Source organism: Filicampus tigris, chromosome 2, assembly GCF_054856515.1.
Source record: "Filicampus tigris isolate MCC_2025a chromosome 2, RoL_Ftig_1.0, whole genome shotgun sequence".
NCBI classification, from domain to species: domain Eukaryota; kingdom Metazoa; phylum Chordata; class Actinopteri; order Syngnathiformes; family Syngnathidae; genus Filicampus; species Filicampus tigris.
In genome coordinates, this window is record NC_141218.1 from 23457713 (window position 1) to 23483937 (window position 26225).

The window sequence follows — 26225 nt, forward strand, 5'->3', positions numbered from 1 at the left end:
GACTATAAAAGTATTTTAATACGTTAAACTACTTGCTTCTGTTTCAAATGATGTCAACGTACAGTTATGTAGTTATTTTTTGCTACACCTGTTACGAGTTTTTAATGACATCCTCCTGGCAAATGACACTGGAGACTACGCATGTCTCATTTTGTTGGATTTTTTCTGCAGCATTTGATATGGTAGACCTCAGTTTTCTTTTGACTCGTTTGTGACACCAGGTGGGCATTAGTGGATGCGCCCTAGAGTGGTTTAGATCCTATTTGGCTCGCAGGACGTTTTCTGTTAGCCTAGGTTCCTCTGAGTCCCGCTCTGCCCCTCTATCGTATGGTGTTACACAGGGTTCTATTTTGGGGCCATTGCTGTTCTCTTTGTATTTTTTGCCCCTGGTTTCCATTCTTCGAAAACATGATATTTCCTTCCACTGCTATGCGGACGACTGTCAAATCTATATCCCGCTGAGCAAAAAAGACACATTCTCCATAAGACCACTTTTGTCCTGCTGAGAGGACATCAAAGACTGGATGTCACTGAATTTCTTAAATTTCAATGAAAAGAAAACAGAAGTTATGTTGTTCGATCCCAGTGGCTCGTCTACATCCCACCTTGTTGACCTGGGCTCCCTGGCTTCATATCTAAAGCCAACAGTCTTAAACTTGGGTTTTAAAATGGACACTGATCTTAAATTGGACTAGCAAATCAGTGCTGTTGTAAAGTCGAGCTTCTTTCGCCTTAGACAGCTGGCTAAGGTAAAGCCCCTCCTTTCCCATCCGCACTTAGAAACAGTCATCCATGCCTTTGTTACATCTCTGCTAGATTACTGTAATGCACTTTATTTTGGAGTCAGCCAGTCCTCTCTCAAACGTCTCCAGTTGATCCAAAATGCTGCTGCCCGCATACTAACTGGAGCTCGGAAGATGGAGCACACAACACCAATTCTGGCCTCCCTTCACTACCTCCCAGTGCATTTTAGGGTTCAATTTAAGGTTCTCCTATTTGTCTATAAATCATTAAATGGCCTCGCCCCGGCGTACCTCTCCAAGCTCCTCCACTCCTACGCACCTTTCCGCAGTCTCAGGTCTGCGGACCAGGTGCTGCTCGAGGTGCCGAGGACCAAGCGGAGCCTCAGAGGGAAGTGAGCCTTTTCAGCTGCTGGTCCTTCCCTTTGGAATTACCTCCCATTGGATGTTAGGCAAGCCCGCTCTGTCCATTTTTAAAACCCAGTTGAAGCCACATTTCTATTCTCTGGCTTTTGAGCTGACCTGAAATCTTCGGCTGTTGTCCATTGTATATCGTGTTTTATGTTCATTTATTGATTCCACTTGTTGTATTATGGCTATTTTGTTGTTTGTATGTAAAGTGCTTTGTTACAGCTCTAGCTGTTGTGAAATGCGCTATACAAATAAAATTGTATCATATTGTATTTTCAAGGCCGCAATCTTTAATTTTACTCAATCTTGCATACTCATCATCTTCCTACCTTTGGCCCTAACCTGCAGACAGAGAGAAAGCAAACAAGTGAATTATAGGCGAAAGGGCTCAACACCATGTGGTCTTGTGCCCCACTTATCTGTCTAGCTTGTGAGGAGAGGAAGATAAGGTGATGAAGAGCAGGAGAGCAATAGTTGGAGAGAAGCGGATTCGTCATATTGTTATACAGGAGGTTGGCGCGCACCCAGGGACGCTCTAAATTATTCTCCAAGCGCACACGTTCTGCTTGCCTCAGCAGTGGGGAAATGGGGCGTGAACAGAACATGAGCATCACAATGACAAATGGCCTTTCTTTGCATGACCTAAATGTGCGACCATTCTAAAATAACGAAATAAATTCTGCTCCTTGTGTGTCCTTGTGTTTTATTTCTACCTGCAGATATGGGATAAGCAGTCACTGGAGTGTCTGAAGATTCTGACTGGTCACACAGGTTCAGTGTTATGTCTCCAGTATGATGAGAGAGTCATCGTCACTGGGTCGTCCGACTCAACAGTGAGGTATGAAACTCGTTATGTATGGAATCACGTTTGGAAGATGCAAATAATTGTCCAGGGAGTTGACAGCAATTAAGACGTTGACTTCATGATCTGGTTTAGGAGCTGTTTTTCAGTCACAAATTCACAATCAATACATCATTAGGCCACACCCCTGAAAGTCATACGTCCACACTTTGCATTCTCTTTTTATGTGTGTATTTTCATATTGTGTAGTGCAGTGATATTTCTCCTCTTTAAAGGGATGTCAACCCTCCAAAAGATTATTTGCAATAATACGTTCTATGTGCATTCAGTAGTCTAAACAAAACATTCTGATTGATATTGTGCTTGTGGAATATGAGTTAAGCAGCAAAAACCACCCGTTTTAGCCATCTCAGGGGCCGGCCATTTTGACACTTCTGTCGACTAAAATCACATTACAGTTGCTCAGGGCTCTGGCAACGACCAATCACGGCTCACCTGTTTTCTGAAGCTGAACCATGAGTAGTCGTTATCTGAGCCCTGAGCAACTATGATTTTCAGTCAACATTATGAGCAACTGTGATGTCATTTCCAGTCGACAGCAAGTGACAAAATGGCCGCCCCCTGAGATGGACAAAAACAGGCCGATTTTTCTGCTTAACTCGTATTCCACAAACGCAATATTAATCAGAATGGCTTGTCTAGACTACTAGTGGGCCTGCATAGAACTTATTCATGTAAAGAAAATTGTTGGGTTAACCTCCACTACAATTTCTCTTTTGGCGGTCCTGGAGTGGGTTCATGCCATTTCAGTTCATTTCAATGGGAATTAAATATGAGACTAAATGTGTTGCAAGCTTTGTCACGGAACAAATTAAACTCATGAATCATGGTACCACTGTATGGGGAAGTCTTGAATATAAGCTCCATCTCGTCCCCCTTCTATTTGCTTCTGTTTTACTATGGACTCCCTTCCTCTGCAGGGTGTGGGAGGTGACGACGGGTGAGGTACTGAACACGCTGATCCACCACAACGAGGCCGTGCTTCATTTACGCTTCGCCAATGGCCTCATGGTCACGTGTTCCAAGGACCGCTCGATCGCTGTGTGGGACATGGCCTCTCCAACCGACATTAGCTTACGGCGCGTTCTTGTGGGACACCGAGCGGCTGTCAACGTGGTCGACTTTGACGACAAATATATTGTGTCAGCCTCAGGGGACCGCACCATCAAGGTAATGACTTAAGTATATGGATTTTTCATTTTTTACAGTGTTTATGCCTCGGGGTAGGGTTTATTACCTATTATTTACCGAATAACATCGGAGCAGACAAGCTTTTTATCTTTACATTCTTCTGTCAAAGCTTACTTGCCATGACCTTTTCACTTAAGAGTCAAACCACAAATACACTCACAACATTTTTGTAATTTCTTTACTGAAGAATGTCATCCATGCTAATCATTTTTTTATTGTTGACTTGTGCAGGTATGGAGCACCAGTACCTGTGAATTTGTCCGCACCCTAAACGGTCACAAGCGGGGTATTGCCTGTCTACAGTACCGGGATCGACTGGTTGTCAGTGGCTCGTCTGATAACACAATTAGGTACATTTAATGCTATCAGACTAAACAGGTCTATTATCTCCATAAAGGCTAAAGTGCTGTGATGATATGATAACTTTACCTGCACATCCTGTTAACAGACAGTGTGACTTGCAGTTGAACAGAGTTGATGGGAAGATTTGTGCAACACAGAAAAAAATAATCAGGCTGGCTCATTACCATAAAATGTGAGAGAGGATTTTTGTGATATACAAGCATGGGATGGGAATATCTCATCTCATGATTCCATTAGATATTTACGATTCAGAAGGATACAGTTTGATCACCAGTTATCGATGCATCTTGTGTTGATGCATGTTTTTAACTTTTTTTTAAAATGAATACATGAATACATACCCTTTATTATTATAAAACAGTAATTGTAATGACCCATCTTTCCATGATTAACAACTTCCATTATCTTTTGTTATAATAAAAAGGAAAACACCATAGATTGTACGATAGTACATTTTTTTCATTGTGTTAAAAAAAATATACCAGTGTCCAGCACTCTGCATTTCTGCCAGTATTACGTTATTTAATGAACCAACGCCACCTTAAAACTGTATCGTAGTGCTGAGATCCTATTTTGCCATTTAAAGTTTATAATAATCCCTGTTGCAGGTTATGGGACATTGAGTGTGGGGCATGTTTGCGAGTGCTGGAGGGTCATGAAGAGCTAGTGCGTTGCATCCGCTTTGACAACAAGAGGATTGTCAGTGGCGCTTATGATGGGTAAGACTCCACTTCAACAAGCATTCTGCTTCAGCTTTCTTCGGTAGCTCCCGCTACTTATGTCTTATGTTGTGGCATGTTTCGCTCTGTAGGAAAATCAAAGTGTGGGACTTACAAGCAGCCTTGGACCCACGAGCCCCTGCAAGCACACTATGTCTACGTACTCTAGTGGTGAGTGTTCACTCCCGATGCATGTCGATAATATCTATGCTGTTCGGTTTCTGTCAAAGACTCTTATTATGTCTGCAACTTTCCTGGTAACATTATGTTCAGGCCACTGACAGTCACATTGTGTTGCTAGTAGTGTTGTTCCGATACCACTTTCCGGCCCCGATGCCGATTCCGCTACCTAGCTGTGCAGTATCGGCCGATGCCGATACTGTACCGATACCTCACCGTTTGAAAAAGATCCAAAATAAGCGCAATTTTTTTTGTAATTCTGAAGAATTGCCCTCACTTGGATGTAAAATTATTCATATTTAAATCATCACTTGCTCAGTATCTGTAGTAACATATACACACAAAATACATTATGTTGAATAAACAGCCTATTTTTATAGGTCTTCGTGCTTGTGAGAGTGAGACATGGATACATACTGTATTCACATGAATGTACATTCATAATGTACGTTCATTCGTAAAGCAAGATGCAGCATTTGTACTTATAAAATCTATTCAGTGATTCTAACCGACCCCCCAATGCGTGACGTCACATTTGTATGCTGCCAGAGGGGCAGGCGGTCAAGTGAGTGGGATAACAAAAGTCCGTTATGTGTTTCTAAAAATGGTTAACACCTGTGCTGTTTATGGTTGCTCTCATCGGTCAACTAGAGATTTTATTTTGTGATACCGGCAGTGATTCAAATTAACCGGAGGCAAAAACGAAGTTGTTTGAAAGCAACAATGGCTGTCAAATCTTCAAGTGACCACTTAACACCATCACAACGTACAAGGTTATGATCTGATGACTTTATATCAGTTATTGTTTACTTTTTACTTTTCATTCAAGATTTATTTCGCACTGCTGTTCATCATTAATCTGTCAATTATATAGGTATACAAATTTCATATACATTGATGGAACATTATAGAACATTTTGCTGAGTGATGTGTTGTAAACAAACTCGTCTCTTTGTTAGCAGTTATCAAGCTAGGGCGAGCTCGAAAAGCTTCGATCGGTCATAAAGACGAGTTTATCTGGACACAAACCATTTCATGAAAGACGTTTTACACCATTAAACTAGTGATCAATGTACTGTGTCAAACAAAAGCAACATACTTTGCTACGAGACAAAGATTCAGCCGACATGCCCCCAAAGTAATTGCAGGCTCTTGATAGCATCAAAGTCCGCCCAAGCAACTGCCTCCAATGTGGCGATGTATGTCATTATAGCGACCTTTTTCACCAAACTAGACATAAGTAGACCGATGACCAATAACGCTAATAATGGATAATAATGGATTCTCCTCGTATTTTCCTTCCGCTTGCGGCTCTCAAATATGCGTGCTGCGTTCAAATAATGATACCAGTATTGATAAACGGCACCTGCGTTTTATTTGTTAGTACCGGCCGATCCGATACCAGCGTTTTAATGCGGTATCGGGATACCACCTGATACCAGTATCGGTATCGGAACAACACTAGTTGCTAGGCAGAAGCAGCTGCTGACTTTCCAGTTGATATTCTGACTGGATGATGACAACTAGTGATATCAAGACGATTTTATCATCAACAATCAATTTAATAGTCGACGATGTATTATGTATATTTTATTTATTAGGTGCTTTGGTTTTCTCTCAAAACTGCCTCTTCTCCGCTGGCCGTATGCTTGTCAGTGATACACATATGCAGTCCTAGTAATATGGGTCATCTGTGATGTAAACAGAAGCATTGTGGGTAATGCAGTATCTATTTGACCCACAAATAGCAAAACTCTGCGTATTATTGACGCCCATTGAGATGGAAAATTGCACATCATCTGTACAACACCCGAACAACTGCGATTTAGGGCAACACTGGAAAACTGTTTCTGTGTGCAAACTTTCACTTTGAAGGCGACATAGATCACGGCTTTAATAACATTTAATGAAAGCACATTATACAGTAAATCAGTAAATTTAAAAACACGAACAGAATATGAACACCTGGCACGAAGCGCGATGTAAATCTGCACAGAGGTGTCCTAGATTAACTAAAGCCTGGTACACACATTTTTCAACTCTTAATTTTTTTTTAAATTCTGTGACACATCCCACTCATAAAGAGAGACGGAATGAAAAAAAATACATTTCTTCTCCCATCCTCTTTAAAGGGAAAGTCTACCCAAAAATGTTCTTTACAATAATATGTTCTATGCAGGCCTACGAGTCTAAACACGGCATTCTGATTGATATTGTGTTTGTGGAATATGAGTGAAGTAGTAAATTCCACCCGTTTTTGCCCATCTCAGGGGGCGGCCATTTAGCAACTTGGTGTCAACTGAAAATGACATCACAGTTGCTCAGGGCTCAGATAACAACCAATCATGGTGCAGTTTCAGAAAACAGGTGAGCCCTGGTTGGTTGTTACCTGAGCCCTGAGCAACTGTGATGTTATTTTCAGTCGACAGCAAGTGGCAATTCAAGGCAAAATGCCAACTCTGAGATGGCTTTTTCTGCTTCATTGATATTTCACAAATTCAGTATCAATCAGAATACCATGTTTAGAGTAATGGGGGCATATAGAACATATTGTAAAGAACAATTTTGACTTGACTTTTGCTTTAAGTCCTGCCGCAGGTTGATGTGTACAAATACATTTCCAAGGAACCGCAAGCAGACCTCTACGGGTGTATGATTTGAAGCTGTCTATAGGGCGATCACAAAAGTGGGCACTTGGAGACTGCCTTCCACCTCCTACACTACGTGTCCATGTATGACCCCCAGCCCCGACACCATGGTTGCCACTGCAACTTGCGGGGCGGCAACCTCTGTCAATATCAGAGGAGTTCATCATCCATTTTTGTAGAGCGTAATTTAGAGTTGCTGAAATGTGTTGCCATCTGTATCCTTAAAATATCTCCACACACACGGCTGACATGGCTGGTGATGTGGTTTTGGTGCATGCAGTATCTGAGGATTTTTACGAGTCATGATACTGTACCTCAGAGGTAGCAAATCCAGGTCCACAAAGTAAAAACCCTGCCACGGTTTTGCTTTAGCCACAGCTGCTTCTCCTCAACCAGCAGGTAGATGAGCTCTTGAGAAAAAGCATAGCCAAACTGTGGCAGGGTTTTTACTTTCTGGATAGCGCATGATGGGACAGGTTTTTCAGAGGTACTCTTAATATTTATTTGCAGGAGCATTCTGGCCGCGTGTTCCGTCTGCAGTTTGATGAGTTCCAGATCATCAGCAGCTCTCACGACGACACCATTCTGATCTGGGACTTTTTGAACGTCTCAACCAACGGCCAGTCGGAAGGACGGTCTCCTTCCCGCACCTACACTTACATTTCTAGATAGCAGGTATGCAAGCACACACATCTTCACCAATGACCAAGTCATGTCTCAAAGAAATCCCGCATTCCAGTCTGTCTTCAAACTGAGTTTTTATGCTGAATTGGTAAAAAGATGCATAAACGTGCCTTCCACACTGTGTGCTCAGCTTTGAGTTTCTGGCTTCAGAAGACCTCCCCGCATGACTTCGAGTAATATAATTTTTTTTTTTTTTTTTTTACATTTTTCTAAGTAGTGTAGAATTACTGCCAACTTAAACGTTGATTTCTTTCAAGTGTCTCAAATGTTCCATGTTTCCATACAATTGTGCCCGTCAATGAGTGATTCCACTGCGTGTGATTCACTCTCTGCGCATCTGGCCCTCCCGGGTGTGAACAGCTTTTTCCATCTGTGCTCAGAAATTAAGAGCAATAAAGGAATGTTGCCACATGTATCGGGATGTTGGGTGACTTTCTGTCATCACATGCGTCCATTATAAGGGTTTGCATAATAACAGATTAGTCTATTGTTAAGAATTCTGTTGATTTGTGTGGAATTTGTCATGAAGCAATTGAGCCAAAATGGAGTGCACTACTAAGTGGCAACAAGCAAAGGTGCTGTTAATTCATCCTTAACTAGTTCGTGGTCTTAAGAACATGACACTATCTGTGAGAAGGAAAGTCATCCTAACAGCAGTTAGCGCTAACACACAGCGCTTGGTTTTTATGGCACCCACCACAGGATAGGATGCAGGACAGCTCAGACATGACTGCCTGGCGTAAGCATTTGGCCCTGGTTGCTAAGCTACTGAACAAGACGTAGTCTGGTGCCTTTACCCGCAGTTTTAAGTGTAAAATACCTAAGTTACCAGAGCTGGGCATTTTACTAAAATTTCCCGGTCAGTTTATCGCCTGCTGCCGTGGTACCCTTCCGCTGTCCGTCTATCCGCCTTTTTCTCCCACCAGTCCAAATATGTAATCGCCTATAGGTCGGTCTGCCTATCATTTTAATCAGACTTCGTCTACAAACTTTGACCAACCGAATGGGCTGGTTGATGACAAAGTACAGTGTGAAAAAGGCCTTTATACTGCTCAATGGGCTACAAGAGTTTAAAACATGCACAATTAAGAATTACAGTGAAGCCTCACTATTTGCGCGGGATAGGGATCGAGACTTGCTGTAAATAGCGAAAATTGACAAGTAACTGCCAATACCCCTGCCCTCACCTCTAAAACGTGTAACTGTAATTGCCTATAGATGCTACAAGATGGTGGCAAAGGACTACTTTTGTCTAAAGGAAGTTGCTAAATGCATTTCAAATGGTACCTTGGTGTCAAAACAATATTGCCTCAGCAGAAAAACTGTGAAAATCATATTTTTCCAGATAATAATTTAAGCAAGGTTCCAAAAAATTGTCAGTTGTGAATCCCAAACTGAATACGTGAGGCTTGGCCGTTTTCTTATTTTTCTCCATTGTCAACAAGAAACTTTAGCCAAATACTGTACCCATCTCAGTGCCCTTCTGTTAGTATTTTTCTGAAAACAATTCAATTCAGCAAGTACTCCTTGTTTCACTGTCTGAAAATCAAAAAATTGTGGCTGCACATCTTGCAGATGCTGACTCTTCGTACACATGGCATGTGGAATCGTTTTCAGCAGGTGTTTATGCCCACTAAGCAGACACTGACTGTGTTTTTCTTTCCTGCAGGTGGCTCCATCCACCGCACCCTGTCTTGTTGGAGCCCAGGGCTGATTCAGCTGATGGGTGCATCAATCATGGAACGGAGCCCATCTCTTCTCCTTCCTCTTCATCATCTCTCTGTCCACCTCCTAGCCTGCTCGCACCTCATTTCCGTCCGTTCCGCCCAACTCTGAACGGACCTCTAAACGTGTGCCCATTTTCTACCAGCGCTGAGGATGCCCGGCAATAGAACCAACGCCACTTTGTCCAGGAAGCTCACCTTCTACTAATTTATCTTTTGTAAACTAATGACAGTATTAACAGACGTTATATAAGTCACAAGTTCCCTTCTCCCCCTGTCCCCCAAAATTTATGAAGCTTCTGCTCCACAGTTTCCACGCCCTGCCAAAAGAGGCTCTACAGATAAGGAATTGCTTATAGTTCTATTTATATATTTCATATACATTCATGCAAATGCACACGGAGTGGCACAGCTGGACAGAGGATGGCTGGAGCTGTGATGCAGGAGAAAGAGACTCTTTACTCAGCTCCAGGAAAAGGAGGGAAGAATGGGAAAGACGGAGGGAGTGCATGAGGGTGAGGTGTGTGTGCACGCACACCCCCCTCTGGCTCCCTCCTCACCGTTTCTCTCGCAACATTACCCATCCCTTCCTGCTTCATGTTCCCACCTTTCCGACCCCCCAGAAATGCACACTAGCTTGGAATATGGCGGCACACACAGAAGTGAGTGTGTTTCGCTTGCGTATGTGGACTTGGCAGAACAGAGCAAAGGCGTCAGACATGCATGTGAGGTTGCCGCGGATACAGCGTCCTGGCACACCTCAGCTATTTTTTTCTCTCTCTAACTCTTATTTTCTTACTGTTTTTTTTTTTTTTTTTTTTTTATAAATGTTATTTTCTAATTTTATTTCAGTATGTTTTGGTTCTTAGTACAAAATTCATACTAGTCCTCAACCCTTTTTGCTGTCTTTCGTCGTCCTTTCTTCTAACCTCACATCGTTTGTCTGTTCCTCTCACTCCACGTTTGAGCTTGCTTTGGTTACGAGAGAAGCTGGAATTCATTCAAATTTAGTTGTAAACAGACTTGTCTTGTTAAAAATTGTGTTGTATATTAAAATGATTTTTTAAAGAAGAAAATGACCTTATTGTGAATAAAGTACTTGACAGTGAGTGTTGAGCCAACTGTAACGCGGATGAGTGTCTATTATGTTCTGTGTTTGTGTGGGAAAGTGTGGGCAGATTTGCCCTCTGCCTCCTCCCCATTTGCACATGCAGGATTAAATAAAATATAATTTCTTTTGTAGCTGAGAGTATTTGGATAAGTTTTTCATCTTGCAGCATTTCAAACTTTTATGCTGTAGCGGAAGTCAAAAGGTTACATTGAACCTTATTTAACCTTAACAGCAGGAAAGCCGTGGCTCACCTGGTCAAGCAACCACTGGACAATCTGAGGAACATTCGGGTAACACGTTTTAGTTAGTGTGGAAAAGTACCTTGGAAATGATCTTGTAAAACTGCTGGTTAGGTTGTAGAATTTTTTTTAATGGAATTTTCAATCACAATGTCAAGAAAAAATCTTGCATTTTTGATACTCTGATTAACCCAGAAATACTGAGTTAAAGAAAGCAAAGTTATATAACAAAATGTTTAGTTATTGTGTTGGTTATAACAGTGTTTGAAGACCTTTAAAAGGATGTATTTTAATTATTTGGGCATTTTGATAACATGCCCTTTTCATGTTACAGTTGGCTGCAGGCACAGCGGTTGTTCTCGATAAATTTCATAGAATGGTTTCGATATAGTTACAATGAAAAGATTCCTTTAGACTGATGCTAAATATTGCATTCACCACAAACTGTGTTGAAAGATTAGACATGGAAAATTCAAAACACTAAGAAAGCACGTTAAAAAAAAAATGAAAATGGCAAATAATCACATTACACAAACTTTTACAGTCTTGACAAGTTTTAAGTAAAACCTATTACATATTTTTGATGTTTTTTTATGCCCAATAGTAAACTTTGAGTTGGGGAAATTATATATGGTAATTGAGTTGGAAATGATCAAATACATCCCTCCATGTCCATAATTTGAGACAATGCAGCCACATCTAATTGTTCTAATGAAGTTACAATGCCCATGAAGATCAGGAAAATGAGTAATCCATCCATCCGTTATCTGAACCGCTTATACTCACGAGGGTTATATATGTATGTATATATGTACATATATACATGTATATATGTATGTGTGTGTATGTATATATACATATATATGTCACATATATGTATGAATATGTATATGCTGTATATATATATATGTATATATGTATGTATATATATATGTATATATATATATATATGTATATATATATATGATTAATCAGTGTCTTTAACAACCTTTTTACAGGCTTTCGAGACTTGCAGAGATGGGGCACTCGAGTCATATGACTTGACTCGAGTCAGACTTGAGTGTGTTCCAATTTCCCAGATGGATTTTTCCCCCTCTTTGTCTTCACCTGCCCAAAGAAAGTAAAAGGGGAGCGGGGACACAAGGTTTAAAGGTAAAGAGGAAGAAGTAATTGGATTGGGCCTTGAGCTGCTATTTTTAGGACTTGCTTGCCAAAACATGGGTATGACTTCACTTGACTTGGTATCTAAGTGACTTGACTTAGAACTTGAATCTCATGACTTGACAAGTCATCCTGCTTATAGTTTTATTACATTTGCATTTGAACACAGTTTGCCTTTTTGAATAGGGTTAACACATTGGTACCTGAAACAAAGTATGTAGTTTTTAAATCTGATGATTATACATGCTTTCCCTCTTCATTCAGCCTATTTCAGTATTTATCACATTAACAGTGTGCAAACTTAGTATGAAAAAATAACATGCATTTGTCTGAATAATTTAATTTAATATACTTTTTGTAGTTGGATCATGCAGTCATTTTTTTTTTTTTAATCACTCCAATATATGTTATACTGAGCAAGCTTTTATGACTTGACTTGACTTGCTTGGACCAATTAATACATGTCTTGCTTGCTTGAAATTTGGTGACGACTTGACTTGCTTGATTTTTTTTCCACAGTAACCTGGGACTGACTTGAGACATGATGGTTACGACTCGAGACTTAACTTGTGAGTTGCACATATGTGACTTACTCCCACCTCTGCTTTCTTGTGTCATTTCCTTAATGAAGATGCCAATTAAATGATCTCACTCCAGATTTAATGTAAATGCTGGGATGTACTCCAGAACGCCCGCAACCCTCGTGAGAATAAAATGCTCGTATAATGAATGGATGGATGGATGGATGGTTGGATAAGTGTATTACAACGCTAGCTATGCTGTTCCATGTAGTTGCCCAAAGTTAATGCACATGGAGCTGGTTGAAATGTGAAAAGGTGTCCACTAGACGGCAGTATTAACTCACTTAATGGCTGCAGTGAGGTCAGAAACAACCTGTTACAGTAGGCCACACACCATCTTGTATAACTTAGAGAAGAATGCATGTTTGAATAAATACAACAGTGCACACGAAGCAAGACTGCTGTATAAGAAAGTGGCTATGTTATTGTACATTGAAGGGGGTGGAGTTTGTTTCGGAGGGTGGTTGTACTTGTTTCTTGGTTTATACTCCAGAATGTTTCAAATTGTAGAAATGTTACGTGTTTAATGTGCTTGGTATATGATGTCCGTGTATGGGTGTGTGTGCTTCCGCTGGGTCTGTGGGATTTTGGCCCATAATTCCTGTGCTCTCAGGTCACTGCTCCGTTCTCACACACATATTTGAAATTCCTTCCTCGACGTGATTACCATACACCTTCCACTCTTGGGTTTGGCTTTCGCAAAATATTTCCATCATTCCCCCAGTGCAACTGGAACAATGTTCCAGAAATGAACAAATCGGCCCACCAGCATCCCCGACTTGCTCTCCTTTATCCCACACCCTCGTTGCCCTCCCACCTCAACACTGATTCCTGTTGTCTTGTAATAGGAATCCTCTGGCACGACCCCTTTCCCCCCTGAGTCAGCTGTTTGTGTCTGCCAGCATGATTGGGTCATTTGGCAGCAACATCTCTTCAATGACCTCCTGCTATGATATGGAAGGAAGGGGAGGGTAATGGGGGATAGATGAGAAGAGAAGCAACTCAAACACAATAGGGCATGTTTTCCTTACTGGGTGCTTCACACTGCAGGGAGGAACTCAACACGCAGCTTTTAGTGACTGCGCAACTGTTTCCGAATTTACAAGTTCATCACGGACAAAAACAGCTAAATTGGAGAATAACTGACTCTTGACATGTGCCATCACCATATTCAGGTCATTTGAAAATCAGAAAAATATAACTACAATTATTATTATTATTATTATGATTAGTAGTAGGCCTACTAGTAGCAGGAGTATGGCGAGCTGTTTGAGCATTTATTAGCTATCCTTGCTGTCCGAATGGTTGATTGTTTCATTGGTTGATTGATTTTGAATATTTTGTTAGCACAAAAGACAGAACAATAAAATTTCCCGTCACTTAGGCATCACCGAGGATAAAAACACAATAAAGCCCAAGGGATTATTTCCATTGTGGTCCTCAACAATTTATTTCAAAAAGTTAACAAACAGTAAATTCCAACAGTTTAAAATCAATGTACTAGTACATCCTTTGTCCTCACTAGTAGCACAACTACGATGTGCACTAGTTAACAGCCGTGTGCTACTAGTACTACTAGTGACATTGTAAATTCTACTTCTGAACAGCTAGTGCTTCACTAGTAGTCCTAGACTAGTGCGCGGATGTCAATGAGTAAGCAATGCCCAAATTGTCCTACTGGTATGCAGAAATGTGTTTCTTTGGGAAGTCACAACTTTGTTCTCGTAGTATTTTGACTTTATTCTCATAGTATCCTCATATATTTATTTCTTTTCAGTTTGGCCCTTCCACCCAGTTTTCATGTAAATTAATTTGAATCTCTACCCTGCGCGTGTATCTCCTAGTCCCTTGGACAAAACACACTAATTCCTGCAGGGTTATTGAGGCCACACACCCTGCATGCACTGTGCGTTCATGTTTCAACAATTTCGACATTGTGTTGATGTTTTTTGTTGTCCTCACGTGGGATTTTTAATTTTTAAGAAGCTTCAAATATATTTTCTCTGAAATTGCCTTTTGTTGTGTGTACGTGTCATGAAGGACAAATCAGTTCAGAGACACATGGAATGGTTCTGTAAGGTTTACTGAGTCAAGAAAGACTGCTGCACACAGCTGAAATAAATAAATGAAATAATTTTATCATAATAATTATACTAACCATCATAGTAAGAATGCTTATTTAGTGTTTCTGTTTTCTTTATATATATAATATATAGAGCTTTCAATAAATTGTTCCCTTTAATATTTAGTTCTCCTGGGCGTATGCATGAGACTTTGGTTTGTTCCATTGAATGTCCTGGTAGCAGCATTCTGTATCCACGGTATCGCACAGGAGCATCATCCCCTGGGGGTCGTTTCTATAGTAATGCTTCTAGAGAAGGCACCTTTCCCTTGTGTGCTCCCCCTCTGTGCTCATCATTGCGCCCCTCTGCACATCCAAGCAGAAGGTGCTGTGTCCTCTATGGTCATGGTGAAAGGGAGGAGTCCTGAAGAAGGCCCTCAGTTGTCTTTGGTTGCTCACTGGTTTGGTGTTCTGTTATTGGTTGGTTGTTTTTGGTATATTTGTTCTATACATTCCAGTTGCTCCATGTCGTTGGAGTCTCCAGAGTCCCCCGTGATCTAGCTTCCCTCATGCTTGCTGATGCACTTACACAAACACACACAAAACACACATTAATTTCTTCATTTTTCCTGTTACAGACATGTATGTATTAAGTGAATCTGTCACCCCGTTCCCTCACTGATCCATTCATCCATCAATCACTCTCACAGGTTCCCACCAATCTAGTGCTGAGAGGAATAAGTGTGTCACATGTCAAGAGTCCATTATTAGTCCTTGATCTGTGTAGATCATTCCATCCCTTTGTCCACATTGCAGTCTTTTCCCTTTAGACTGAGCACCCACTCACCCCTTTTCACCCTTGTCCTCTCTCTGTATGGGCCAGTTGTAATTCCATTCTTGATATTGTCCAGCTGGTCCACAGCAGGAGATGTAAAAAGGCCATGTGTTTTTTTGTGGTTGTGGAATGAAGGCCTTTGTGGAGCCGTGAGCCTTGGACTCTGTTGGCTGCCCTTCAGGTATTCTGTCAATAGTTCTGGTCTGTGAAGGGAAGCAGACCAGGTCCATATCGCTTCCAGTGATGGACCACCAAGGGTCCAGTTGGTCCCAGAGAGGGGAAAAAAGGAATGATCGACAACTATGGAGCTGTAGTGGCAAAACGGTTGGTGTAAAGATAAACCCCATGAATGATTCATCAAGTTTCTGGTCAATGTTTATCCCAACAAAGCGAGTTGTTCAGTGGAATGCGAATGGTTTTTGGTTGACTGGTTCAGCCATTGGCAGGCTCAGGTCAAGGCTTTCAGGCAACTTGAATTTGGGCGTTAGCCGCCATTAGCGGGGTCCAGTAGCACGCACCCTCTTGCCTCTCTTGCTGATGGTGGTGAAGCGAAATGGTGTGGTGAGGTCAGGTTGCTCCCCAGGCGGGAAACGCTTCATGAAGTGTACATCCTGCTGGTTGGGGAGCGTGTGGGGGCCGCGGCGAGGGCGCCCTCTTTTTGTAAAGCCCACATACCAGCCTGAGTAGCGTGCGGACATCAGAGCTGTGTAGTGGTTTTCCAGAACCTTTTCCACAAAGACACAGTCGGCACTTCTGTTACTGGCCTTCTGAGGAAGAAGAAGCACAGACACCCACGTGCAGAAAAGAGAAGCAAAGAGAGGCTGGTCAGGAGAGTGTATCACAATCATTTTGCATTGGACATATTGATGTAAACGAAATTCATTCTTACCTTTCCTACCAGCTTGCCCCGGCGGTTCATGCACAGGTAGAAGTTGGTTTCTTTGCCCCGGATTCTCACCTGGCTTCCAAAGGTGTCTGCCTCCACTACGAGCTGGGCTTGTGAAGGGACAGACAGAGGGACAGACAGACGTTAGAGCCAATGAAGACAATGGCAATGTGTGGAGGTCAACAGAATCGTTATCTGACATTTTATTCCATGTGTAGAATCCTATTAAAAACAGACCCACTTCCATCCATACTGCCACTCCAAAATGTCTATGTCCTAGTCGCCAGTCAGGGCATGTCAGAAATGTTCCAGGACTAGTGTCACAAAATTATGTTTTAAATCCAAACTACGAATTTTCGTCTTCACTGTGGACCAGACAATCAACCAGCACTTCTACCCAAGAGCTCCTGCGGCGTTTGCCTCGTTCAGTGTGCGAGAAGAGGCTGGAGATGTGCCCTCACAATGCCTTGAGAATTTGACACTTCCTGGCCGACAAGAACATTGGCATGCTGCAGCAACCGCCCTACTCACCTGACCTGGCTGCGTGTGATCGTGCTTTTTCCCAAGCTAAAGATGGTCAACATGATGACCCATTTTGAAGATGTGGACGGCATCAAATATGCCGTGACTAGAGAGCAACAGAGAACTCTTCCAGGAGTGCATAAAGTTGTGGCAGAGAAGACTGGGAAATTGCATTAGACTCATGGGAATTACTGTGAAGGGGCAAACTTGTAGTTTGGATTTGAAATATATCTTTTGTAACACTTTAACCTTTTCTGATACACTTTGTAGAGACTGACAACCATTCACACTGTCACACTCATAGAATGAGAATTACTGTAAATCCACGTTGCCTGTATTGGAGTCAAGCTAATGAACCACGGCCATCAAGATCCAGTACCATTTTAGTATTTTCCATCAAGCAGTTTATAATAAGGGGGTACAGTTAAGGGTGGTACCCATTTTTTCTGTGCTTCCATTATCAAAAGACCTCCTGAAAATAAGTGAAGTGTACTGAGACCGAGTTGATGGAGCTATATTTAATGTAGTCATTTGACTGGCCAACAAATAAATTCACAAGTGGCGGGAATGGAAAAAAATCAACAACAGAGACTGTGCCTTAAAAACATGGTTGAAAATGAGAAGTGGCAATTGGCTTCAAAGTTGCTTCAGAGAAAGACAGTACAACTTCACCTTGTTTCCATAGAGCATCCGTTCAGTTCGGTACAATTTTGTACACTAACATTGTCAAAGGTTGTTTTAAGTACAGAAACACATATTGGTTATGTTTGTTTGGGGTACTGAGGTATAAATGTAACTGAATTCAATGGCCCAAACATTTTTTATGGCATCAACAGAACCTCCCATGTTTTCTATGTCTCTAGACGAACAGATGGTTTTAAGATAAGACGGGTCACATAGATGTGAGGTTGCTGCCCACAAATTGGCCTCGTAAAGACAGAACAGATAACATGGCGGTCTTGAGCATGCAGAGCAGAGCAAGAGAAGGCTTTGAATGGGTATCTATTTGTGTACCTACAGTATAGCATACATTCATCCTTGCGGGCAATACAACTTGCCATCCTGAAAAAGTGCTTGAGCCTGGTTAAAAATAAATCCCTAAAATGGTTCCTACATGACCTTAGTCAACAAAGGGGTCAAGATAAATCAATACCTCCTTCCCTCTTGCCCTCATCCTTTCTCTTCCCCCAACTCTCCTCTCATATCCCTTCAGCTCTCTTGCATCGTTGTACATGCATCAGACACAATACCCGATATCTTTTAGTCTTTGGAATGCTTTCTGAAACATTTACACTTGACAATGTATTGCTCGAGGTGGAATGTTAGTAACTCGTTTGTGAATGGCAGAGAGGTACAATACAACCGCCACCGCCAAAAGGAGCATCTAAAGAAACATGAACTCCAGGCTTCCTATTGCCCATAAAGCCCGCGCAGTTTAAGAATGGTTTTAGGCATAATTACATTCAAGGTGGAGACGAGGATGTAATGGGGGATGGACACAGGGAGTGTTAAAGAATGGAAGTGGAAAGGGAAGGAGGGAGGCAGGGAGGGGAAGCCTGCTGTTTTAAATCCAGAGGAGACAACAGCGAGGATGAGAAATCAATGCATAGATCGATGAAGAAGATGAGTTTCTAACATCGGGTCTGACACCGCCTACCAGCCTTCTCTTCTAACTAACACCTTTTTTTTTTTCAAATTTTACACGGACAGTTTCAGTCTCTCGTTCTCTTTCCGTCCTTTGCTCGCTTATGAATCACTGAGTCAGCGACCAGTCGATGAGGTCTTTGTACTCCTATATGCCCTGGTGCCAAAGCCTGGGGAGGCATGCACAGCTGCCGCCTACGTTCACTTGTTTAATCACCGATTCTTCTACTTGTGTGTGTGCATCTTACCATATTTGTCTCCATCTTCTCCCCGGGCGCTGATTCGGCGTCCCAGCACTTGGACATGTTTTCCACTGGTGCGACTGTAGAGTTGGTAAACCCGGTGGTGTCGTCGACTCATGGTGTCTCGCACCTGTGTCTGGTTCTCCACATGCACACTGAAGTTGACCCCATCCACACCGAGTACCTGTTGGAAACACGTACACATGCAGACAGGTTTGAGAAAGTGTACCGACATTAAAATACAACTAGTCTTTATTACTGTAAAAAATCCTCCACGTCATGCATCTCACCTGTAATGGATTGCACATCACCAGTAACATCTGGATACATCTGGAAATAGTCGAAACAGAGCAAGAGTTAAAAAAAAAAAACATTGACAGCTGCGAGAGTCATGACACCATCATTCATTTCCATCCCCTCTCCTCCCCTGCTCTGCAGTACCCTCTGTTCAACAGCTCTTTGCCGTATTGGCCAATTGCTCACATTGCTGGCTGGCACAGCAGCTTGACATACGGACAGGCAGATGTCCAGGCATCAGCAGACAGGCAACACACATAGTCCTGTTTATAGTTACGCTACCCGACTTCTTCCCGAGCCCAAAGGTCTGACCAGGCCATGCCAAAATTTGGCCTCCAAATGACCCGACTGGATCGTACCAGAATGGCAAACATGCCGAGACAAATAGAATATGCTTTGGTTGGGACATCTGAGGGAATGAGTCGGTGCATTTGGCGGCTGTGGATATGTAGACAGCTGGGCTGGACTACAGGTGCACACCGGGCTGTGATGTGGTTTTGGCCAGAAGTGGATTGTGGTACCAATTAGAGATTCTATGAATAAGTGAGAACATGAGCTACCAACTGTGTGGAAAAATCATTTCAGGAGGAATAATTATGGTGATGCACAAGTCATGTGTGTTAGTCACACTGCTTATTTATGTTATTACTGACCATGCACCTCAACTTTGGACTACTTGAGACTCATGACAGAAACAGCTGGCTCTTTTTTCAATTAAAATATATCTCTATATATCTAAGATTAGACCACAAACCTTGGAGCTATCTTTTGTTATTTAAAGCTCTAGAATGGGATTGTGCAAGATCTGGTAGTCCTTGAGCTGCTCTGCATTAGTGACTTGATGACTTTCTTAACCACACATGGAAGGTGAAAAGCAATTCTACCCATCTTGTCTTTCTCCACCTCATCTCTGCATGCCTCTTCCATCTCTACTCTGCTCTCTCTCTGACTTGTTGTCCTCCCTATCTGTCCTCCACCTCTTTCGCTCTCTACTATCATTTTCCTGCCTCCCGGTTTATGTTTTGGGGTTAGTGAGGTGACTCCTCCTCACTGTCATGGGCATGCACACAGATGTGTGTATACAGGAGGAGCAGGCAGCTGACAGCTGGGCTGAAGCAAAGACATGTGCACCATTTATGAGACTGGGAGATAGTGGTGGAGAGACCAGCTGAATGGGAAACAAAGGGGTTGAGAGAAGGTGATGCAAAAATAAATCTCCAGGGAATGATGCTGGCAAGGAATCCAAAAAGGTGATAGATAAAATCAGATGTTTATGTGAGAGGGAGAAGAGGGGGATCATAAAAGGTTGTGGTGAGAGTAAAAGGTTGCATCTCTGTAGGAGAAATAAAAAAAAAACACAGAGTGTGGTCTGGTCTGGCGTGAGAAGTAGACAAAAAAAATCAATAATGGGAAAGAAAGGGGAAGAGGTTACAAGTCATGCACATCATAACATAGGTCACCACCATCTCCTGACTCTGGCAAATGTACCTCATCGCAAACGCTTGCTTCATTCCTCTCCTCTTTTTGACACATTCTTAGAAAAAAATGCTCCTTAAGGGCCACAGTAATTGGTTGGCACTAGTGATGGATTAGTATAATAATTGATTAACAGATCACCTCAATTTAACACAACTTAATTTGTTAAGCACTTTCAAACAACCATTGTTATTGGATTGTAAAGAAGTGTGAAATGGACTATTTGGCCACAACCAGCGCATCCAACTTAATTTGTGGTCTCAGAAGAAGAACGTGACTTCAGCTAAGGCCGACATCCACGTTATGCCAGATCCTCGGGGCAACATTACTTGGCTGATTTTAACATTGGCATCAAAACAGGAGAACATGCAGAGAGTTTCTCTTATCTCTAGTCTAGTAAGAATATTTAGTAAAATTGTATATTACTTGGGAAAATACCTGTGCCTTGATGGCTTTGGAAAAAGTGCAAAGAAGTCCATTTATTGGCACTTTGTAGTACATTAAAAGAGATCAAACATAAAGGTACAACAATGCCTTTGTCAATGAATCCAAGACAAATTCAATTCTTCTTGGTTGTTGCAGATGTTTCACCCTTAATCCAAAAGGCTCTGTTTTTCTAAATCCAGTTGCCTTCAGCTCACCCTTAGATTACCATGACCTGGATGGCTGAGAAATCACACAGACATATTGTATCCCCTTTTCTGACAGCGCATACTTTGCTGTGTTGACTCTTCAGTCATTCTAATAGATGCAGACGTCCAGGGCAATGCTGTGTTGGCCCTCACATTTTACCAACAGCGCCAAAAAAACCTGAGCCCCTGTGCATTGTGAGGACTCTCAGCTGTTAAAACACCACGGCCGCACTGCCGCCGAAGACACTGCAGGAAAAGTGCCTCGACGCTGGATTCCCCGCTCCCACAAAAACCACAGACACTCCGTGTTATGCCAGCCACAGAGCGAAGGCGAGAGGAAAGAGGGGACCGGTCGGGGGTGGGGAGGGATGGGAAAAGGACAGAATAGGAGCAAAAAAAGGTTGGCCAGAGCAAAGACAGAGCAGCGGTATGAGGGGAAGAGGGAAAGCCCGGTGCACAGTGGCCGTCTGCCAAAACAAGCAAAAGCTCTGACATCATAAACCTGCGTCCCCGCAGATGAACCAGGATAAGACTGTGGTCAGATGAACGAGCCTCAGCGCGGACGAGCGAGCACCAGTGTGAAGAGAGCGTGATCGGCCTACTGGGACTCAGCATACAGAGCGGCGGTTTCAGCTGTGTGTAGCAGTGGTTAGAGCGGTAGGCCGACACTGCAGCAGCGGGCCTCGGCACGTTGGATGTTGGTCTGTGGGCCTCTGTGGCGGTGTTGAGGCAAGTGGGTGTGTGAGTGGTATCAGCAGGAACAGGCCAGACTGTGGAACAATAGTTGGAGAAAGCCTCAAAGTGGAGCTGCGGCTTTTAAGAGAGTAGCAACAGGTTGCTGCGGTTAGGACTTTTCCCCTTCGCATACCAGACTTTGATAAAATGGGTGAAACTGCGTTTTCTGGGCGGAGGTAATAAATCCATAAATGTCTGCGGTAAAGTGATAGGCAAGAAGGAAATGAATGGCCCGATGATTGGCTTTGGTCGACCTTAACTAAAACCAGCAGACTAAACAGTCGTTCTGCTCGTCCTCAGATACTGCCAGGGGCGCCGTCATTCATCAGTTATTAATTCAAAGTTTTATCTCAGCAAGCATCTGTGGAAAAATGGTTACATGCAAGTCAAGGAGACAGATGTTGGCAGTTAGGTGGGTAAAATGGAGACAGCGGGATGCAGGCAGGAAGGAGAAAGGCGGGCAGCGGCGACGAAACACACCCCGTCCAGGTTGCGCATGGAATGAGAAGTATCTGGCGATGGCTGACGTGTGGGAGAAGTAGAGCCGATGCAAGAAAAGAAAAATAAATCCCTCTCGGCTTTTTAGAAGACACACCTCGAATGGGCAAGCAACGGCCCCCTGAGTATGCATCCTCCCTCGGATTTGCTTTTGGCACTTTATCATGTTCCTATCCCACTAGATAAAGTTTGTTACTTGACTCGAAAATATTTTCAGCAGGAAAAAAAAAAAATTGGAGATGGGAAAACGGCTTTCCCAAGTCAGTTTCGGCCATCCCTGAAATAGGTGTAGACGGTGATGGAGATGTTTATGGCAGCTTTTATGAGTAACACAGCCCGAGTGTGACCTTGTGACCCCGAACTGTCAGCCAATCAAAACAGGACTTTCCTGGCATGTTTTCCACGGGGACTGATGAGGAGTGATGTAATCGTTTGACACAGCAAGCCCTCCATCATCTTCATGTGTTGCTCGGCTTATTTGAAAGTAGTTTCAAACACAAGGTAAACTGAGCACAGAGATCTGATTACGGCTAGATAAAGAGATTTAAAAGGGATACTTACAAGACGGTCAGCGTGGAAAGAAGGGACCACATCGCTTCCCCCCTCCACTATGGAACTTGGCCCAGAGTCAGTCTCCTCGCTCGGCCTGAACCAGTCCGACAGCTCGGAGAATTTCCCTCTGCGGTTGAAATCCGGTGGATGTTAGGCAGAGTCAAAGAGTGAGCGGCCACTCCAGTTGGCATCGGCGATGACGTGGCCCAGTTCCCACAGCGTGGAGAATAAATATGCGGCCGTGGGTAAAATGGTGTTTGAGGTCGGAGTAGCCGGGCCACTGTGACCGCAGGGCAACCTCGAACAGCTGTCCACGCCGGGGGCTAGTGGGCGGGGGCGCAAAATGGTGAGTTTAAGATGATGCGCGCCCCCTGCAAAGGATGGAACAGGTGAAATCGCGTGCTCTACTTGCAGATTGTCAAACTCCTAAACGACTGGCGACCATCAGCAGCCCCGTGGAACGATGCGACACGCGCGCAATTTTATGCGTAATCCAACCGTCCGGTGCGTAAATGGAAATATGCACTACGCAGGAGAAAAGGCGGTAGTTGAAGGGTTCGCTCCGAGATGACAGCAGCAAACGAGCTTCAGTCCCGGCTGGGTAGGTCCAGTAACTGTTGGAGGTTCTTGGCTACCTGAGAAGGATGCTCGTGCACACAGCAGGTGGGAGATGGGGGCTCTGCGGGCGCAGGGTGATGCAAGGTGCCTTCGGTCATATCGGCTCCCCCGCGATGCCTCCGCTGGTCTGACGCTGCAGTTGACACCACAGTGTCCGTCACAAATGTCGATGAGGTCCTGGAGCCGTCCAGCTCAGAGTAGTGTTCTGAAGGGACGAGACGAGGGAGGTGGTAACTGAGGAGGATAGGAGCAGCTGTGACTGGGTGGCGGACTCAGGGAGGAAATGACAGCCGCACTTTGCACCTGATTTTCCGAACTTGCCCGCCGCCCTCAGCCGCTGGTTGCCGCCCGGCTGCAGCACTTCTCCCTGCGCCTCCTCGACACAATACCAGCCAAAACACAGCTCGATGACATCACCTCCAAAATGTTTGAAGGGGGAAAATGCAATCCGATCGTTTTATTTATTTTTGTAAACCTAGAAAGTTAAAGCTGTTCCTATGAAGAGCGAGGGGGGGTGGGCACGAAAGCCTCTCCGCTCCGAGAGAGAGAAAAAACAGCTCCTCGTTGCAAGAAGAGAGGGGTCGAGCTCGCCAGGTTAGTGGAGGAATAAAAAGTTGAACACTGCAAACGTTTACCCAAAATCACACTGACAGATCCACTCGCAGTCCAAAACCTGCAGCTCCTCTCTTCTTCTTCGTCTCCTTCTTTTATTTCCCCTCGCTTTCATTCACATTAAAAACAAAAAAAAACAAACAAAAAAAGAACCCAGCTGTGTGGTTTTATCCACTTTCTTGCTATTATACAGATGTTTCTCGCCTCTAAAAAAAAACGCCAGGCTCTTTGCATAAACAGCTCTAGTTGTGGGGGCTGCACGGGAGAGGCACGTCGGCAGGCACAGACCTCACTCTAAGAAAACCAGAACAAGATTTTAACAGACGCGGATCAATCCTCCCCGCTCGCCTCCCTCTCTCTCTCTCTCTTTCTCTCTCTCTCTCTCTTGCTCTCTCTCTTGCTCTCTCTCTCTCTCTCTCTCTCTCTGTCTCTCTCTCTCTCTCGCGCGCGCTCTCTCTGCCGTCTCTCTCTCTCTGTCTGTCTCTCTCCCTGTCACTCTCTCTCTCTGCCACTCTCTCTCTTTCACTCTCTCTCTCCCTCTCTCTCACTCGCACACACGCACTCGCACATACACACGTGTTGGATCAAATTGGAATTGGTCAGTCGCAATGCCACGCACGACAAGAAATGACACTTTTAACAGGTGAGGAAGACAAGACGAACTTAATGACCTCTGCCTGTTTCCATTGATGATTGTTTGATCAGATCATGGAAAATAATCCATAAAACTGTGGAATTTTGGAACATAGCTCGATGAAGAAGAATTTATTGTGAATCTAGGAAGATAATGACCCCAATGAGTGTTTGCCGTTGGTTAACATAAACTGGGTGGGTGGATTGACGACTATAGAAATGAATGGTCGATGACTGGTTGGATGAGTGAATGAAGACTACAGCAATTCTTTCTGACCTAAACACAGTGGAAAATTGGACTGAAGGAGACTGTCTTGAACAGTCAGTAAACATCTGTTCTAAAATCAACTGCTTGGCCCCCATTGCCCGCATACGCCATGATCCCCCGGTTGACACCCCCTGCCGCCGCCCCAATCCCGTCAGTGTGCGTTCAAGTGATGCATTATGACTCCCCTTTTCTTAACTTTTAAGTGAAACCTTAAGAGGGGAAATGAAACGGACAATGAAAGACAGTCGGGAGGGCGGTATGTAAGCAAGGACATGGATCCAAAAGGAACATTTCTCAGGGATTTCTGCAGAAACGCCCGCTCTGCGCTCCCCCGAAAAAAACTCTCTCTCACCGCTGCACAACCGCAGACAGTCCGCCAAGCCAACACAACACTACTGCCATACCTTTCAATGACACACGTACACACACGTGCAACACGCGCACACACACATACACTGCTTACAGTGAGTGAGAGTGCATGGTGGGAGGGGGCTTAGCCTCACACACTAGGGACAGTTATCTTGGCTCCAAGTGAAGGCCTATTCTTTTCATCATTGTACTTTTAAATCATACACACATGCACAGTCGTTTGTGCAAGAGGACAGGCCTCAGCTGGGACGGGCACTGGGGTGCTGTGGTTGAATGCCTTTCCAGTCATGCTCCACAGAAAAGCCTCTGGCCTCCTTTCTTACCACTGGCTCGCTCTGTGTCTTTGCACCTGTGTTTGGGTGCTTTCTCGCCTGCTCACCACTGCTGCAAGGGACATGAGCGTAAATGTTGTGGAGAGGGATTTGAACCACATTGTGGTGATGAGGTATGAGTCCGTCTGGTCCGGTTAAGACCAGATGGAAGGGTACAAGAAAAAGGGCTTGATAATAATAATAATAATAATAATCATTAGTACATTGAGGAAGTAGAGTTTATTGATTAAATTAGAAGAGTGATCTCCAACAATTGCTACTTTTCATTGCAGATCGTCATATTATAGTCTGTAACAGTTTACACTCTTACACTCTTATCTACCTTGCATTTCCAATTTTCCACTCATAGGGTATAGGACAGATTACAATAATTGTGTCTATACAATCTACAAATTAAT

At 43.4% G+C, this 26225-nt stretch overlaps 2 protein-coding genes across 3 annotated transcripts in view; one reads left to right on the forward strand and one right to left on the reverse strand.

Moving 5' to 3' along the window:
* Window positions 1-10764, forward strand: part of fbxw11a (F-box and WD repeat domain containing 11a) — a 32465-nt gene extending 21701 nt beyond the window's left edge. For both annotated transcript variants that reach the window (XM_086021767.1, XM_086021775.1), the window contains 7 exons: window positions 1871-1989; window positions 2934-3183; window positions 3436-3554; window positions 4176-4286; window positions 4379-4457; window positions 7625-7789; window positions 9468-10764. In XM_086021767.1, coding sequence (XP_085877893.1) covers window positions 1871-1989; window positions 2934-3183; window positions 3436-3554; window positions 4176-4286; window positions 4379-4457; window positions 7625-7786 — 840 coding nt within the window. In that variant the 3' untranslated portion in view covers window positions 7787-7789; window positions 9468-10764. The remainder of the gene's footprint in view (window positions 1-1870; window positions 1990-2933; window positions 3184-3435; window positions 3555-4175; window positions 4287-4378; window positions 4458-7624; window positions 7790-9467) is intronic.
* A 3917-nt stretch (window positions 10765-14681) lies between these two features.
* Window positions 14682-24561, reverse strand: fgf18a (fibroblast growth factor 18a). The gene is made up of 5 exons (XM_086024298.1): window positions 23005-24561; window positions 19096-19135; window positions 18812-18989; window positions 16401-16507; window positions 14682-16278 (listed from the first exon to the last, which is right to left on the reverse strand). The coding sequence occupies exons 1-5, from the start codon at window positions 23034-23036 to the stop codon at window positions 16006-16008; spliced, it is 630 nt and encodes a 209-aa protein (XP_085880424.1). The 5' UTR covers window positions 23037-24561; the 3' UTR covers window positions 14682-16005.
* Between the last annotated feature and the right edge of the window lie 1664 nt (window positions 24562-26225).

What these genes read in the sequence shown, in the direction of transcription:
- fgf18a (XM_086024298.1), bottom strand. Translation starts at nt 23,036, where the DNA reads ATGTGGTCCCTTCTTTCCACGCTGACCGTCTT. An exon ending in AGAAGATGGAGACAAATATG is followed by an intron (nt 16,508 to 18,811) that starts GTAAGATGCACA and finishes TCCCTTCACAAG; the next exon opens with CCCAGCTCGTAGTGGAGGCA. An exon ending in GGGGCAAGCTGGTAGGAAAG is followed by an intron (nt 16,279 to 16,400) that starts GTAAGAATGAAT and finishes CTTCTTCCTCAG; the next exon opens with AAGGCCAGTAACAGAAGTGC.